Source organism: Asterias amurensis, chromosome 21 (genome assembly GCF_032118995.1).
Source record: "Asterias amurensis chromosome 21, ASM3211899v1".
Classification (NCBI taxonomy): Eukaryota; Metazoa; Echinodermata; class Asteroidea; order Forcipulatida; family Asteriidae; genus Asterias; species Asterias amurensis.
In genome coordinates this window covers 12,034,425-12,053,480 of record NC_092668.1, presented here as the reverse complement: position 1 = coordinate 12,053,480, position 19,056 = coordinate 12,034,425, and the positions used below count along the sequence as shown (strand labels likewise).

General features: G+C 38.6%; 1 protein-coding gene across 6 annotated transcripts in view; it reads left to right on the top strand.

Moving 5' to 3' along the window:
- The window catches only part of LOC139953194 (calcium/calmodulin-dependent protein kinase type II subunit delta-like), a 100,375-nt gene extending 84,375 nt beyond the window's left edge, over nt 1-16,000 (top strand). For 5 of the 6 annotated variants that reach the window (XM_071952649.1, XM_071952647.1, XM_071952648.1 and 2 more), the window contains 5 exons: nt 552-632; nt 1,470-1,545; nt 2,990-3,084; nt 7,905-8,019; nt 9,956-16,000. In XM_071952649.1, coding sequence (XP_071808750.1) covers nt 552-632; nt 1,470-1,545; nt 2,990-3,084; nt 7,905-8,019; nt 9,956-10,073 — 485 coding nt within the window. In that variant the 3' untranslated portion in view covers nt 10,074-16,000. Of the gene's footprint in view, nt 1-548; nt 633-1,469; nt 1,546-2,989; nt 3,085-7,904; nt 8,020-9,955 lie in introns of all 6 variants that reach the window. The other variant, XM_071952651.1, reaches the window with a different exon arrangement.
- Nucleotides 16,001-19,056: the final 3,056 nt, after the last annotated feature.

Genomic DNA, 19,056 nt, shown 5'->3' with positions numbered 1-19,056 from the left:
TTTGTAAGGTTTCATTCAAGTGGAAGGAAAAACTAATCTTTAATGATAATTTAACCTTTTCACGGTTTTCATTTTATAAGGAAAGGGTGAAATAACTATTTTCAGTTAAAATTATTTGTTTCTCTGAGCTTTCTAAACTAATTTTTTTCCTCAACTGTTTCCCTAAGTCTTTTGAAAACATTTATTAATAAGCACTAACTCTTAATTCAGTATTCAGTTATCAAGTACAAATAACAGAAGTGTTTTGAAATGTCAATATTACAAAGTTAAAACAAAGCTTCAATCTGCATGTAGCTGATTTTTTAAATATTAATAGCAGCTATTATGCAGCGCATAAATTCCAAAAATGGGGGGAATAAACCACACAAATTTTGATGCAAAGCTAAACCTTATGATTAATAATTCTAAAATTCATCCATCAACTCAAAAAAGACAAGTTGGTTTAGAATGTTATGGCATGCTGATGTTACAGAAACCAAACTGTTACTATCTTATTGTGTGTGTTTGATTGCTGTTGATCTGACGAGGGTGTTGATCTTTTCTCAAAGCAGGCGGGAAGACTGTCGTGAAGAAAGACAACGATATCAAAGAATCACAAGAGAGTAGTGTGGTGGAGGATGACGACACCAAAGGTATGTGGGATTTATGGCATTGCTTGGTGAGGCAGGCAGGTATGCTTTGTTTTTTTTTAAAGAGCAGCCGCCGATTTCACCAAACTCTTCCTAACTTGGGTGTAAACTTAGTACTTACGACGAGTCCCAAACCTTACACTCTAACATGTAAACCTTAAGAGTAATCCTAAGTTAGGAGTAGATACTCGTCCTAACTTGAGATAGGATTAATCCTAGCGTTTCGTGAAGTCAGCTGCAGGGGCGCCAAGGCATGTTCTCCTGTTCTCAAGGGCACCCTATGAGGAAATTGTAAATTTCTGCAGGAACATTTCAAGGGCACCAAGGCAATGACCGGGGGCATGGAGGCAATCGCCTTCGTTGCCTCCATGAAAAAAAAACCCAGGGCTGGTGAGGTTTCGTCAGGGACCAATTAAGACCTCACTCCGCAGTAGTGAAGTTTATAACAAGAACTGAAGAAGTCCCTTCAATCCACTAAGGCTAAAGTAGTAGTCCTGGCTGATTTTCTACCTTCCGCCAAGGTAGTACTCAGTAATCAGTTAAGTATAGCCCTCACTTTAAAGTGGCCGTCCCTCGCCTTGTGATGTTGTGCGATCTATTATATTTTTTATTTTTATTAAAACGTGCATTCATATAGGCCAGTCTTTTTCAGCCTGCTTTTGCGACTGCTACTGGCCGCGCCATCATTGCTGCAGCACTTACAATTCCAGATTTTGAACACAAAGACAGGGACAATCTTGAATGTATTGGCCTTTTAAAAACTTTTAAAAAATGACAGCCACTTTTTTGTGTGAATGAGAATTGAAATAATAAATTGGTTTGTTTATGTTTTATCCTCAGCTCGTAAGATCGAGGTGATCAAAATGACAGAAGCTCTTATTGAGGTCATCAACAATGGAGACTTTGAAGGATACACGTAAGAAGAAGTTGAAGAGAGTTATGATCGCTATAGTTAGTTGACTATAAACAAACTGGTTAACTAGTAGAAGCTAACTATAAACAAACTGGTTAACTAGCAACCCCATAACTTGAAGAGAGTTATGATCGCTATAGTTAGTTGACTATAAACAAACTGGTCAACTAGTATTAGTTTACTAAAAACAAATTGGTTAACTAGCATGCCCATAACTTGAAGAGAGTTATGATCGCTATAGTTAGTTGACTATAAACAAACTGGTTAACTAGTATTAGTTTACTAAAAACAAATTGGTTAACTAGCAAGCCCATAACTTGAAGAGAGTTATGATCGCTATAGTTAGTTAGTTAGTTGACTATAAACAAACTGGTTAACTAGTATTAGTTTACTATAAACAAACTGGTTAACTAGCGAGCCCATAACTTGTAGAGAGTTAGGATCGCTTAAAGTTAGTTGACTATAAACAAACTGGTTAACTAGTATTAGTTGACTATAAACAAACTGGTTAACTAGTACTACATGTAGTTTACTATAGACATGGTGACCTCTGACGTCACACAAAAACCATAACATGATTCGCGCGCATACCGCCGGGCAAAACCTTTGTGTTTTGGCAGCCAGCTAGAAAGTGTACGCAATCTTACTATGACTACGCAACTCTTTCCCGGCGAAACATGACGTATATAGTGTTTTGTCAACAGAGGGCGGTTTGAATGTTAACATAGGTCACACTGCTATAGACAAACTGGTTAACTAGCAAGCCCATAACTTGAAGAGAGTTATGATCGCTATAGTTAGTTGACTATAAAGCAAACTGGTAAAATAGTATTCGTTGACTATAAAGCAACTGGGCCCACTTTCATGACTGCGTTATATTATCAAGGAATTGGCGCTTACGGAAGCTGGCTGCTCTGGCTTTCGTCAAGTGTATTTCACAGGTTGTTAAGGACTTTTTGCTTGTGCTTGTATGTAGTTGTTTCTAGGCATTCTTCGCTTAGCTCAACTTGCCTGGTAAGCGAAGAGTGGTGATCACAACGGCAGAACTCGGCGGTAAGCAAATCTGTGAAAATCTGTCGTGGCTAACCTGGATTTAGCAAGCCCATAACCCAACACCTCAAGTCAAAAGTCGAACCAACAACCTTGTAATAGACCCTTCCCATGAAATATGTATATAAAAAAGTAACGCTTTGGTTGGCAAAATGAGGGAACATCGCGCTGTTTTGTACACGGCTAATGGGTGCGTGACGCAGACGCGATTGCGTCTGCTTAGTGCACAACTCTATGGCGTTTGCCAACCAACAGGGTCTGTACGCATGCGTGAATGTAATTAGCATTTCATGGGAAGGGTCCATTGCAACTGGACTACAGTGACAATGATGCGAAACGTAACAGAAATGTAGTCTTGTCTTCATTTTATTGTTATAATTTGTTTTTCTCATCTTAGGAAGATGTGCGACCCCCACATGACCTGCTTTGAACCAGAGGCGTTTGGGAACTTAGTAGAGGGAATGGATTTTCATAGATTCTACTTTGACAATGGTATGTTGAATATTCATAACCTCCCTCATGAATTGTTCATGTTTGTGTAAAATGCTCAGTGCCACATTGTGAAGTGCAAAGTCCAGTTTCGTGTAGTTGATGTCAGTATGTGACTTTTTTATTGTGAACAAAAAAAAAAAGCTGTTGGTGGTGGTGGTGCAGTCAGATGTTATAGTGCCCTCTTGTGTTGGAAAGTGGCCAGGTCATCACTTGTCCAATTTCAAAACCAAAGATTTTCTTTTCTTCATCAATCATTAATAGCAAATTGTTTGTAACATTTTGTGGCTGCAACATACACTTTTGTTAAATGTACTGCATTGTTTACTAAGTCTCAGGAAATTTAAGGACCCCAGCGCCAATCTTAAAAATGTGATTTTTTTTCTTCTTTGTATTATGTTTTATGTATTCATATTCTACTGAGATTTTGGAGGTTTTAAAATGAAAAATATTTGTATGACAAAATAGGGAGACTGCCAACATAGGGCTAGATAATAATAATATTTGAGTTTATATAGTGCTTTTTCACTCCCGAACGGGTGTCTCAAAGCGCTTCAAATTATTACCCCTGGTCACTGGGCCTTAATTCACTCCTTAAACCATCTCAGCTCCCTGGGGAGTATACAGCCTCGTGCAACAAATGCGCTACTCGGCTAAATCAATCACAAGAACCAACTCTGCCCTCACAGGTCCCCATTTACCCCTGGGTGGAGAGAAGCAATAATGGTTAAGTGTCCTGCTCAGGGACACAAGTGTCACGACTGGGATTCGAAGCCACACTCTGCTGAACAGAATCAGCAGAGCTTGAATTCGGTGCTCTTAACCACTCGGTTTTTGTTTTTCTTGCCAATAATAATTTGATTTTGTTGTTTTCCTCTCGAAAAGACAACTTTATGTTTTACTCCCACTCGATTTCTACAAATTAGATATGACAACAAGTTTTGCTACAATTTTTGATTATTATTAGGGATTGTTTTATTTATCTGTTATTTTTTTTTATCCCAAGTAAACCACTGCATTTCAAATGTTCCTCTGCTAAGAAAAATTCTGGTGTTCCTTACAAGGTCCAAAACATTAACTGTGCCATTTTTGTCTTTGATTCTTTAGTTTGACTTACAAGTGTCTAGTTGGTGTTACTAGATGAAACTTTGCATCACAATGAAAGTTGATTTATATTTTGCCTCGTGTATAAACATTCATTATTGTTTTACACCAACTTCAATTCAATTTTAACACGTATAGAAACTTTGTTCACTTATAGGACTGGTTATAAACATTTTTTGTTTTCCTTTCTTGAGTCCCAATTTAAGTACAGGCACTCATCGTACTCGGGGCGTGTTCACCAAATGTGTATTATTATTAAGCCATTTACTAGGGCCACTGGCAGTCAAATGCATGCAGCTTTGATGTGGAATGCATATATACTGTACATGTCACCCTACCCTGTAAACTGTAATGGGTAAGTTGTGTATTGATCAATATGCTACCATGGAAACAAAGTGCAGTACAAAAGAACAGCTAGATAGAATTGGAGTGGGGGGTGGGGGTTTGGGTTGATCAACCACACCCATACATTTTTTTACATCCATACCTCTTTCCAGTATATCGTCAAGCTGCCTCCCACTAATCAGATTAAAATCCAACCCTGAAACCCAACCGTTTCAAGTCGGGCAATTTCGTTATATTCCCTCCAGTTTTTCCATGCCACACCTGTTTAAAGCCACCCCTAACCTCAACCCACTCCTAACCTTAACCTAGATCTACCCGAACCAAACCCTACCCGAACCAACGCCTACCCCAACCAACCCCTACCCCAACCAACCCCATACCCCCCCCCCCAATCCTTACCCCAACCAACCCCAACCTCCTACCATGTACCCTTCCAAAATCAAAACATTCTAAGCAACATCAGTACCAACCCAAATATTTTCATACCACTGTCCATCAACACCTGATCAAAGCCCAGACTCTTAAATATACATCCACGCCCTGTCCTCATCACGCCCAGCCCCATCCACCCTTCCCAGCCCCACCCACATCCATCTGTAAAGACCCAACTCTTTTCAAACCAAACCCACTCCATCCCATCTTGAAATAAAAACAGCGCCCGACCTGACCCAAATCTCGAGGAACTCAAAAATAATTGTTACACATTTTGCAAAACTGAGCATTGTCTCCCTATGTTAATGTACTGCACATTGTTACCAAAGCATAAACAATACCAGAATCAGTGGTAAGTAAAAAAAAAAAAAAAAAAAAAACAAGGATTACCAGGGAAGCTAATGGATGACTTAGAGTGGATCAACAACAACACAAACAACGACAAAGTATCATCAACAAAAACAGTTGATTTCAACTTAAGAATGAGGTTGACCAACTCTGTAATGATATAATCCAGAAGTCGGCATTTGACATTCAAGACAAAAGTCTTTGCTGACACGTCAACTAAAGTAGTTGATTAACGAGTGGATAAGCTGTTATGTCTTAGTGGATGTTGTTGATAACTAAGTTGATTCCAAGCTTAACTGGTTGATTCAGAGACTCGCAGCATGCGTGCTTTATGATTTATCAGACAATGGATTTAAAGTACATCACATCCACAAAATAGCCACGAATGAACTGTTTTTATTTATTTCGTAATTTCATCAGAATTGCATGAAAATGTTCCACCCATACATGTATGTGAATGTTTTGTGTTAGAACAATTTCTACTGATAATTGATTATAATCGATTATCAACAATTTGATTAACCCTTTAATTTGTTATCTCTTTATGCAGTTTATTGCTTACTTTTTATACAAGTAAAAAAAACACATTTATGATGAAGTTGTCTCAAAACTTCTTTTTGATTTTATTTCAGAAGAACCTTCTGTTGATATTTGTTTTCGAAAAGTGTATCAAGACAAAACCAGTAGTTTCCTTAACAGTTTCTTATTTTGCATGAATTTAACATGGAGGTATTTAAATGACATCTGTTAGTCTTGAAACAATTATTCTTGGTTTTAAAATGCCGGTTACAAAAACAACCACCCACTTTTCTTTTAAAAAACCTTTGTAAAAAGGTGCATACTTGACAATTTTTTATGACACTTTAGAGAGTGCTAGTCGCAACAAGTCCTACTCAATATCTCATAGCAGTGACAAGAAAGTTACAAACTAAAAATAGAGGTTCAGACTAATTGAAGAAACGACTTCGTCAAAACTGCAATTGCAGCAGCTTTCCAATGGTATTAAACAAATGTCGATTGCGGGAACCAGACGTTGTATGGGCCCCCATACGCAGCTAAGTTTCAGTCTGGTCCAACAATGAAAGTGAAAGTATGGGCGTTTTTTTTTTCCCCCCCATTTTATTTCGGCTGAAGAGCTGCATGCCTGAATTGGGGTGTAAAAGATTATGCTGAGTTTTGATGGGAAACTTGCATCGGTATATTCCTTCGTTTAATATTTTAAAGGAACTTGTGTGATTTGTCATTGTTTCCAATAGTCCTAATTCCAATTGGCAATTGTTTGTTTTCGTTTCTATTTTAGAGCAGTACACTTTCTTGTCACTCGGAGTAGTTGTATAGAGTAGATTTTTAATTTGACCTAAAGTTTTATACATTTTTTTCTGATTTGATGATTTGCATGCATTGTAGAATGATTTTGTTACAACAGTGCTTCTGTAGAAACTCATGAACATGAACTTGAAAAACTAAAACGGTTTTTTGGAACTATTTATTGAATAATTTTAAGAAGGTGGCCGTTGTAACAAAATCGTTGAGTATATTTCGTGCTGTGCCTTTTACAACTTCCAGAATTCAATTGTTTAGAATTTGTAATCGTTCTTTTATCGATTCCTTTCTTTATATTTCAAAACTCTCCCCTTTTTGTGTTTTCAATTCCTTAACCCTTTGATTGCTGATGCTTTAGCAGTAATTTTTAAATCCAAATTCCACAGTCAATAGAGAAAATTTCCTAGACAAAAAGGAAGCATGAAACCCCAAATTGATACATTAGAGAGAGCCGTTGTGTTTTTTTCACAGTCTTAGAACGTAGTTTGGTGTTACTAACACGTAGAAATTCACTTTAAAGATCAAGGTCGTCTTGAAGGAATTGTGAGTGCTTTCTCTGCAGTTCTCTCCTTCTAAGCTCTAAATCTTAAGTGGTTTGCAGCCTTGGTTGGAGCAAAACAAAAAAAAGAAAACATTCTTGAAACGAATCTTGTTCTTTTCGACTGGCGGTTTTGAGCGGCTTTGCTTTTGCAAAGCAAATACCTTTTTGAAAAGCCACAAACAGAAAATCTTCTTTGTGAAAGCTAATTGTTTATGAAGCACGTTGGCCTAATGGTCTGGAGTATCAAACTCATGGTCTGTTGGTTAACAGATTCTGGGTTCGACTGCATTCCTTAAGCAAACCTAATTGGTTCGTCCTCCGAACAGTAGTTACTACAAGGGAAAACAGCTGCGAAGAGAACAATAGCTCTAGAATCTATAACCTCATTACTAATCATAACAAAATCATAACTAAATTTTCTATCGATAAAAGATCGATTATAATCAATGAAATATTCAGAAAAGAAAAGAAAAACAATCTTTTAACGTCCACATTACTAATCAAAACAAAATCACAACTAAATTTTTATCGATAACAGATCGATTATTTAAAAAAAAAAATTATTAGAAAGGGCATGGCACTTGTGGATGGTGTACTAAATCCATTGTCTGGATTATTCTGGCATGCAATGCTACAGCCTCAGCCCAACCCTACGCCAGTGGTCCTAGTGGTTTCAGTGGTCAAAGCATGAAAGAGTCTGAAAAACGCCGTCTGGCTTTTGCCTTTGCAGTACTGTCTAAGAACAACAGGGCACGCAACACTACAATCCTACATCCCCATGTACATCTGATTGGCGATGATGCTGCCTGCATAGCGTATGTCCGCCTCACCCAGTATATTGACCGGTGAGCCCAATCCTCCATTTTTTAACCTTTATTTTGTTTTGTTGATTTGGGGCCAATATAACATCGGCCACACTCATTATATATTGACTGGTGAATGTGTTATCTTTTTCAATGTTTTATTTGGTTTTGAGGCAATATAACCTAGTCTCATTTAATGTATTGACTGGTAAGCTGAATCCTCCTTAAAAAAATGGTTTGTTTGAGGGCAATATATAAACCTTGGCCCCATTCAGTATATTGACTGGTTAATGCAATCTCTCTTTTTTAAATGTTTTATTTAGTTTTGAGGCAACTTAGTTTTGTCTCAATCAATGTATGGACTGGTAAGCCTGATCCTAATTTAACAAAATGTTTTGTTTGAGGGCAATGTAACTCTGCCCTTTTGCCCTTGCATTGTAACATTGCCCTTATTCAGTTTAATGACTTGTGAGTATAACTGTTTGCCCCTCGTCACCTTGTGGGCAATAATTGCATTGATGATGTATTAATCTGACCAAATGTATTGAACATTAATGTTTCTGTCCTGCAGGCATTATAACATTAGCCTTATCCAGTATATTGACTGAGAAGGCCAATATAAGTTGTTTTGTTTTCTACATTTTGTCACGTTGCGAATAATGACAATGTGGGTATTTTATCTTGTGTGCATTGCTATTTTCCCTGTTTTAGTGCCAGCTGGTCAATTTTGAAAATCTGTCGGCACAAACCAGTGTTTTGACCAGGGGGCCATATTTCACTATGTTCTGTTTTTCATAATGCCCTTATTCATTATATTGATAAGTTGGGGTGCTGCACAAGCTATCCTAAATTTCTGATTTATCTTATGAATGGTCATTATATCATTATTGTCCTTATTGTGTCTTTTCCTATTTGACCCTTGAATATCTTTCCCTCAACTGTATTATGTTTTTGTTTCTCCAGCGGTCATAGATTGGCCTTATCCATTGATATAAATTTATTATTACTCTCTATGTAGGCCTATGTACCTACCAGTTGATTTTCATTGCTGACAGTGCTATTAAAATTTGTTCATTTGTGTTTAGGCCCATGGGCAATTAATTGTCTGACTAGTTATAATGACCCCAGTAGTTATATTGACCCCAATAGTTTTAATGACCCAAATAGTTATTTTTATAATCCAATAGTTATAATGTCCCCAATAGTTTTAATGACCCCGATAGTTTTAATGACCCCCAAATAGTTTTAATGACCCCTAATAGTTATAATGTCTCAAAGAGTTATATTGACCCCAATTGTTATAATGATCCCATTTACATTGATTTACTGTCCAATATGTTGACTACTTTTTCCAGTAGTTGTATTTTACTGACTGGCTAGAGTGCTAATTGATGCGTGGTCAATATAACTAATGATAAGCCTTTAGTAGTGTAGTGACCAACAAAAGCTATCTGAAATAATCTAGCACTCCAGCGGTCACAATATCATAGACTTGCCCGTCTTAGGCCTTTACATTTTTATTTCTGTGATCCTTTAATGTTTATATAATTATTTTATATCTGTCTGTACTCCCACTAGTTGTATTACTATATTACACATAATATGTAGCTACATGTTTATACAAAAGCTATCTGGAATATCTCACACTCCAGATGTTTATTTTCTCTTCAAAGTGATTGTATAGCTGTTTAAATGATTATATCTGTGAGGCAAAGATTCTGTTCCCATGGGTCGATTTCACAAAGAGTTAGGACTAGTCCTATATGAGATATTAAAAACTTAAGGCTAGCCGAATTAGGACAAGTTACTCATTCTGACTTAGAGACTATAGTCCTAAGTCAGGATGAACTCGTCCTAACTCGAGATAGGACTAGTCCTATAACTCTGTGTGAAATCCACCCCTGACCTCATATTGGCTTGTATTCTATCACAATAGTTCTATAAACTAATTCAAAGCGGGTCATGCTTCTTATTCCAGGAACGGCTTACCTGTCACCAACCAATCCGAAGAGACACGAGTATGGCAACGCAGGGACAGTAAATGGCAGAATATCCACTTTCACCGCTCCGGAGCTCCAAGCGCCCCAACCAAATAGCCAAGGACCTGTCTACAGCGTCTCTTGTACCACCACCTAATTTTGTCCCCGGTCCACACAGCCCTTTAAGGAGCATATCCCTTTAAGAGGAGCTGATGTGTTCTGTGTTATCTTTGCAGGGCTGGTATTTAAAGGGGTTGATAGTTTTGTAGAGATGTATACACTCTCTTGGAATCAAAACCCTGTTTGAACCGTAACGACTTTTTGTGATGAAATCTCAAAAAGAGTCATGGTGTCTGAAATGTCCCCGTTTTGGGGATTTTGGCTGGTTTAGAGTCAATCCAGGGTTGACGCTAGAAAGGGCTCCAGCTTGTTTGTATTTTCTTTACGTGTTTTCTGAGGCGAGAAGAAACGGAACCTGGCACTGGGGTTGTTGGAGTGGAGTAGTGGCATGGACATACACATAGTGTAGCACAAAGCCCACACGGATTTAGGTTTTGAGGATTTGAGCTTGGAATGGTACCGTCAATTTGCAAGAAAGCCTGGTGTCTTGTTCTTTGACAGACGATGCTTGTACAAGACGTTCAGGGACAAGACTTTTAGACACTTGTCTCTACAGTTCCACATTTTTGTCATTCTTCTTGGTAGCACTTGGTAGCACCAAGATAACACTTTTTTGCTCGAGTAGGCTGTGGAGAAGTCTTTGTTTTAGGGAAAACGAAAGTAATCATGTTTGTAGTTGCTAGCGAACGGCCAGTTTATGAGGCTTCGACACTTCGGATTCTTTTTTTTGTTTATATGCTGTCTTTCAGTTTGTCTGGTTGTATTCTTGTCAAGGATGTTTCGCGTTCTTTACTCATTCCTCATTTAAGTTGCTTCCCCGAAGCTTCCTGAAATACTTAGAGGACAGTGTTTTGGGAGGTGTGACTGTTGAGTGATTGAGAGTTGTACAGGTGCAAGACTCGTCCAGCCAGTTTGCTTCATGGCTGGAAGTTGCCATCTGTTTTCTCATTCGCGGTATCCATTCGAGAGACAAGAGAATGTCATTAACTCTTTTCCAGACTTTTTCTCCTCCCCCAATTTTTCTGCCTCTATTTTTGCCTTCTTGAATCTTCTGAATGTGTTGTTTAATTTCTTCATTTGTATGTAAATCATGTTGTCTTAAGTGGTGTATAATGATACATCCGTTTAGAATTTTCCCCGCCATCCAACCTGCTAGATTTGACACGAATGTGGAGATAGAAATTTGAACTTAAAAAGATACCGCTCTCCACAGACACCAATGCATCTTATGCAATTTAATAGCTTAAACACCATCCTTTGGTTGAGAAGACGTTCTGTAAAAATTCTTAGAAAGATCAGATGTACAACTTAACGATCTTGAAGGTAGTGAGACAAGTTTTAAAGAATTGTTGATAGCGGGCAACCGTTTTAGTCAGTCTGGTTAGTTCCATTAGACACCCAGGTACGTACCTATACAGCAGGTTGAAATATAAAGCAGTTTAAAAACAGCCCTTATTTGTATATTTGTTGAGCCATTTGTATGCAAGAAATAGTAAAAGATTTGTGAAAGAATTTTCGGGATTTAAAAAGTAATGATTGACCTAACAAGTTGATTCAATTTTCTTTTCTTTTTCTATATAAAAGTTGTTGCTGCATGTGTGGAGTAAAACAAAAAAAGTCTTTTTTTGTTTTGTTGATTTTTTATTTTGAAGAAACTTCTTGTTCCAGTGCCTGTTGTGTGGGGAAAGATAAGGAAGTGTTTATAAACGGAAAAGTTTAAGAAGAGGGTTTTGAAGATGACGTGTGAAGGGTCAAAGTTGAAAGGTCATAAGTTGATGATTGATTTGGATGGCTGTCTACTGAAGAAAGCTTTGATGTACAATTATGATTAATAATTTGGTATATTTAATATCAATGTGAATATCAATAGTGAGGTCAAGGGTTAGGGAGTAATAACAATTAGTGTTTGCGGTAAATTGATAAGGGTTTGACTGCAGCACTACCTTAAAATAAATATTAGAAAAAATTCATCTACTTTTTGATGTTAATTGTGCCATTTTATCAAACACTTAAAAACAATTTTTGGTGATGATTATCTCATATTAATGAATTATAGGAGTTTAAAAATTATGATCTGGATAAATTCTGTAGTGTTCTGGGGTGTATTTTGTGTACATGGTCGCTCCTGTTTATTGGTATATAAGTGTCTAAAAAAGATGGTTAATTTTATCGCTTTGCTAAATTGTTTTTCTTATTTTTGTTTTTCCTCCAAAGTAATTCTTGTAACTTGGTAACTTTCAAAGACACCTACGTCTGATATTTTTGTATGTGCGAGAGACACTGTTCTTTTTTTTCTTGGAGTGGTTGTAAAAGTCCACTTCTGGAAGTGGCTCAGTGTTGAAATTCTACATTAATGATTTTCAAATATGGTAGCCTCCTCCCAAGCCGTTATGGTGCTTGCACACATTACATAGTCTACGTTATTAAGACGCAAACCTCTGGTTACGAGACTACCAGGTGACGAAGGTTGACCACGTGTGCATTTGTTTGGCTGTTCTGTACAATGTTGGGCACGTTGATGTGTTAAACTAACCGTTCCACAGAAATATAAGACTCATTTTCAGTGAAATTAGTGATAAATCAATTCCTACGTATTTTAATGTCAATTAAAATAAATGTAAATATGAGAACCTCATTTAACTCAAGCTGACCTGACGGGTCTTTAAGTGAAGATGAAAATCACAAATCAGCACTTTGAGGATTTGCGTCCAAAGTGGAAACTTGCACTGTCTTGCTTTTTCGCTGCGATAAACCCTTAAGATGTCGTGAAGATGGGCACTTATTGGTGCCGTTCGATTTTACACTTTTAACTCTTTACTGGGGACTCGTTGAGGGTGAATCTTACGAGTGATGTCTCACATTTTTTATGTAGATAGAGTAAGTCCGGAGAATCATTTTAAAGTCTCATGGTTTAAAAACATCAATTTGACGTAAGAAACACTTTTTCACAGTGGTTATGATGGTGTTTCGGATTACCAGTTGAGCTGGTCGCAGAATATCCTCTTTAAAAACGCCAGGCAGGCATCAACCAGCCACTAATCAGCTTTTTGATTGGTTACCATTGGGTTATTACGTCATGCTGACGTCTTTGCCTGCGTGTATTGAAAGCCATTTTTTGTAGGGTCACATGCAACAGCAGTAAGCCAGCTCTTTGATTGATGTGCGGAGGTTTTAATGGCGAGAGAGTGTGAACGTTTGTGTCTTAGTGCCTCACGCAATGACACTATTGCGGGCAATCTCACTCCTCACTAATATTTCACCACACCTTAGCATCTCATGTTCAGAGAAATGACCGACAGGTCTAGAAGGTTTTTACCAAACCAGTATTGTGCTGCTCCCCCGTGCGCCGTGCACCACGCATTGAGTCAAGTGATCACGCATTGAGTCAAGTGGTCACGCATTGAGCTAAGTGGTCACGCATTGAGCCAAAATCATCACGCATTGAGTCAAGTGATCACGCATTGAGTCAAGTGATCACGCATTGAGCCAAAGTCATCACGCATTGAGCCAAGTGATCACGCATTGAGCCAAATTGTCACGCATTGAGCCAAGTGATCTTGCATTGAGCCAAGTGATCACGCATTGAGCCAAGTGATCTTGCATTGATCCAAGTTATCACGGATTGATCCAAGCTATCACGGATTGAGTCAAGTGATCACGCATTGAGATGAGCCAAGTATCATGCATCCAGTCAAGGGATCACTCATACGTTCACGCATTGAGTGATCGCGCAATGAGCCTTGTGATCACGCATATTAAGCCCAGTGATCACTTTAACATATTCTGTGTCTCGCGTTCGTCGGTCGAAGTTGAATATTGTAGACACATTTTGATTGAGAAAATAGGAACCTTGAACTCTTCTTCACGATAGCTCTAAAAAAAAAAACGTGATGCCAGTGAACACGGGTACCAGTTTAGTATGAATGTCGCTCAGTTGCAAAGCTAAGGATTGGTTCGTTTTATTACTTTATAATAGCATGTGGACATCTAATTGAAGTTGCAGTGTATGATATCAGTATGCAAACCCAACATTAGCTGGTTTAAAGGCAGTGGACACTATTGGTAATTACTCAAAATAATTATTGGCATAAAACCTTTCTTGGTAACGAGTAATGGGGAGAGGTTGATGGTATAAAACATTGTGAGAAACGGCTCCCTCTGAAGTGCCATAATTTTCGAAAAAGAAGTAATTTTCCACGAGTTTGACAACTACCAATAGTGTCCAGTGCCTTTAATATTCTTTTATGTACAATCTAACCAGTGATACATGTCAACTCTCTATAAGAATTCTTTTGCTCATTTTGACGAGTAATGCCTGCAGGCAGTGCAGCAGCACCGTTATGGTATCGTTCGTTCATTTATTTGGTTACTGCTGTCGATTCAGTTTTATGATTGTCAACACATGTTTTAAAGCGCAACATGGCCAATTTTGCCCGAAGTCGTGTAACAGAACAAATGTGATTTGGCAAGCCTATCCAGTGAAATGGTGTGTTACTTTGTTTTTACGCGAGCGATTTGATCTGAAATAAAATAGCGTGTTAATATCTGAACTTCAATCATCATTATTGTTACGTAGTAAATCTGCTGTATCGGTAGATGTTTTGCTCGAGCTGGTTGCGATTGCAAATAATCAAATTAGAACTTGGGTGATTGGCACATTCCGACAAGAAGCGAAGACTGAAAAACAGTTTCTGCTTATAATGAGAGTAAATTCGTTGCGGATCACTGTTCGAGAATTTGTTGACTGTGGAGCATCCAAGATTCAGCCTTGTCGAGGGCAAAATTCCATAATTGAATTTTCGTCATCTGTAATCGAATCTTTAGTTTGTAGTTGTCTGAGCACATAAAATTTAACAGGTGATGTTTTTTTTTCTATCTTTTTAATTTGCATCATGGTGATCGAGTGTCGACTTATACTCATAATTTCGATGTTTGTTAGGGGTTGCCCTTGACGATAAGCACGAGAGGGCTCGGTTGGCGTTAGGGCTAGACTTGATTCAAGTCCTGTTTTCGTATGAGATGTCATTTAGCATATCGCGCCAACTACACTACAACAAGCCCTATAGCAGGGTGCGCTCGTTGTCAAAATGTGGTCCCGCGTTCGGAAGAGGTTGGGGACAAGACAATGGTTTTCTGGCGGTGGCATGCACGGGATTGCGACTTGAACCAAGTCTACCAGAGGGCGGGAAAGTACAAAAACCCTCCTTTTTTTCACTATATGCTTCACACTCACAGTATCTCGTGTGGCTATTGTAATGTGTACATTTATAGCTAGAGTGCACCGTTTAAAAACTCTCTTTAAATCTCTCTCTCTTGGTTTAGATTTACTCCACGATGTGCAAAAGTCATATAGTGCTAGAAAATGATTATATATTATTATTAATGTTATATTTCTTATATCTTTAAGTCGTGTAGATAATTCGGACGGATGTTTATTAGAAAATCTGTCTTATACTTTTTTGAATTTATTCATCATTATGAAGTTTTTGTCTGGACGGCAGCCATCTTGGACGTGTTACTTGACGTTGTCTACTCTAGTTTAAACACAATTAAGTTGTGGAACCAGACTCTTTGAATTTCATGTCTGGTTCCCAGCGAACTATAGTATGACACCCCATTGACACGAGGGCCCAACTACATGAAGCATGTAAGCATATAAAAATTGCTAAGCTCATACAAACTTGCATAACAGAAACTGGTTACCAGCTTAAATTCCATAAAGTTTACATTATTGCAACTGGTGCCCCACTCTTTGCTAAGCAGTATTTTGTGCTTAACAGATTAATGAAATTCGGCCTGGAGATACTCTTCGATGGCTGCCGCTGAGATATATAAATAATATATATACATATATGAAGTTATTGTCAATATCACAATGCTGACTCTAGAGGGCGCTCTAAAATAAACCGAAAAATAGTATATAATGTTTGTGTCAATAGCCATCTGTTTTAATGCTTATTGTATTTGTATGATTAACATGAGAAGCATGTGTTAGTCTGGTCCCCTGACCACAGATTCCTTGACGTCTCTTGTTAAAAATCTTGGAGCCTAGTCGGAGATTTTGGGGTCTGGAAAGCAGACTAAACAGGTGTTTCCCCTATATGAATCTTGGTTGTAAGCCAAGTTCAAAAAAGAGTTTACCTTTCACACACTGGGAACACGGGCGTCATTAAATCTCATTGAAGCCCCCGCACGCCCGTCGCAAGAAATTTGTGATTACACGGATCCAACGTTTGTTTCTTGTTTCAAACTTTTTTTTTAAACTTCAGTTTATACTCTGTAGAAAGAACCATGTTTACTGTGGTGTATTTTTTAAATGTGGGGCCATTTTTACAGAGCGAAAAGCCACGTTGCTTCATCACCTATGTTACGTCATCATCACTCGATACGTCATGATGGCAGCTCCGTTTTGTATAATCGTTTTGTTGCGGCTTCGAGTTGTACAAAAAAGCAGCATTCTATATGACGTCACTATTGCCATTATAACCTATGCCGCCAATGGCAGAAGGGGTTCTTGTTTTGTTTAAAAGCTTCTAAAACTAAATTGAAATGATAAAAAGCTCAAAGCATTCCCGTTAAAACATTTTCGCTGAGGTAGCTGGTTAATTTTTGTGTGTTAACTCCGACTAATAAGTCATCAGGATCAACTTTACGGACCGCTTCATGTAATGAGCTTTAGTCCAAATGACATCTGCTCCCCGTCCGCTCAAGGTTGAACAACAAATCAATTACTCCTTTTCATCGAGTAGTATTATGCGTAACTCTTTGCCATTTGTCTTTTAGTCACCTCCAATCAATCTGATAATAGACTATTCGAAACAAATCTTTTGCGGAACTGTCAAAAATGAAACTAACGTTGAAATGCTATGTCACTTTGGCAGTGATCGAACTAGTCTTGTGTCAAAGGCCTTCGTGACTTGGATAGCTTCGTAGAGCCGCGATACCAAGCGACTGGAAGGGGAGGAGACCACTCGCGCGAGTCGGTGGCAAACTGCGTGGTCTCTCCGTCCAATCGATTGGGATCGAGGCTCTATGAAGCTGTGTCCAAGCCACGAAGGGCCTTGACAAAAGGCTACGATCGAACTAGCCTGAACATCTGACGCCACACTTTGAGGCTTGTGAATAACGCCACCTCAGAGAGTGACCTCTAGCCTAGGTCAATCCCCTTCCATAATCATCTTTAACCTACATTTAGTTCACATGGGGATATTATACGCAGTTAAATCCTACCGACATGACATGCTGGTACTTGCAGACGACCGAAATTTAAGCTTTCCGTATCTGCGTTTTGATTGGTCCCTTTTCAGCTGTACCCACATCACATCTGACCAATCGTAACACATTACGGAAAGCTTACGTCACTGCAAGTTTATTCAGTGAAATCATTGTATCAAATGCAATCACTGGTTCTGAAAAGCAAGTAAATGTCTTTATTCTTGAAGATAAAGTCCAGTTTATCGAATTGTCTGCAGTTCGCCAGACGTGTTCTTATAAATATAGTAAAGGTGTGCGCGCACCAGTGAATTACTTACCGTAAACGAATTATACATTCATCCACGGCTAGTGATAGAGGACTTGTGCACACCAGCGCACCGACCATTCTCCCAATTTTATTGTATGGGTTCACATTACTGATTATCAAGTTGTGACGGTTGTCACATCTTCAGCATGGATAGGTTTATGCATGGAGAGTTTTTTAAGAATCCGAAATCACTCCTGTGTTCAACTCCAAAATATCTCTATCGTCCATTATCAATCTAAAATGCCTATTAAGTGAGGGCGTTAGTGTTTGCGAGTGTGACGTCACACGCAAGGGTCTATTGTGGGTGCGTTCGTTTAGCTTCCCTGGGTCGACCCCGGTCTGCCCCCGGTGCGTTCGAATAGCTTTGACGTCATTCCAGGGGCTCACCCGGGTCAGCTCCCAGTGCCCTGCTTGTGGAGTGGGTCACTTGGGGGGCTGGCCCCATGTGCATGACGTCACAACGAGAGCGGTGAGTGTCCGTTCGCTCTTGTCAGGGGCTCACCCGAGTGAGCAACGCGGGATCGACACGGGGTCGACACGGGGAAGCTAATCGAACGCACCCTGTGTAATCCGTTTCACAATTCTTGAAGCGAATAATTATTTGATCTCCTTTTAGCAGTACATGTAGTTGTTATTCAAATTAAATTGACAAACTTGAACTCGCCTTAAGACAAGCTACGCTTTCATTGTTGTGCATACTTCAACGCGTGGAGTGCTGGGGTTCTATCATAATTTGATGTAAAGGCCACTACTTTTATAATTTAACATAAATATTTTAATGCAACAAAATGCCAGAACGTCCATTTGTGAGACGCTCTTCGCGTTGTCGTAATAAACACCCAAACAAAACAAAACCTTGTATTCTAGTTTTAACTAATTCAGTTTGTCCGTCGGATTTGACCCCATTGTAATGCATTCTCCTTCTCCCCTGTAAAAAAAAGGCAAAAAACCTTTTCGTGTGCAGTAATGGGAAGAAATTTTTAACAAGGTCAATTTCGTTTGAGGCATGCGTAAGGATGCATAAATTATTATTATAATGTAATAATTGACAAAAAGGTCTTTGATGTAACATCATATGAAGAATATCTGTTATTTGGAAGGTGTCGTAGGATTGAAAAGGTCGAATAGAAGTTAATAATAGGAGGGTGATTCGACTGCCGACTTAAGTTGTTTTCTGAGCGCGACAGTGACGGAGTTCAGGCCGAAATTGAAGGAGCCCTCCCCCCCCCCCTTTTTCTCTCTCAAGACACAGAGGTCGGAATCATTCTGAGATTTGCTCATGCTTGGCTATGCTCAATTAAGTTTGTGCGATCAGTTGGAAGAAGTCCCTGACATTTACATCTGCAAAGCTGGGATGTTGTCTTGCCCTATTTACCTTCTATGTTTGGTGACAAGGGCAAATAGAGCTGTTTAAGCACAAAAAAAGTATAGCTAAGCACAACAAAATTACGCTAATCG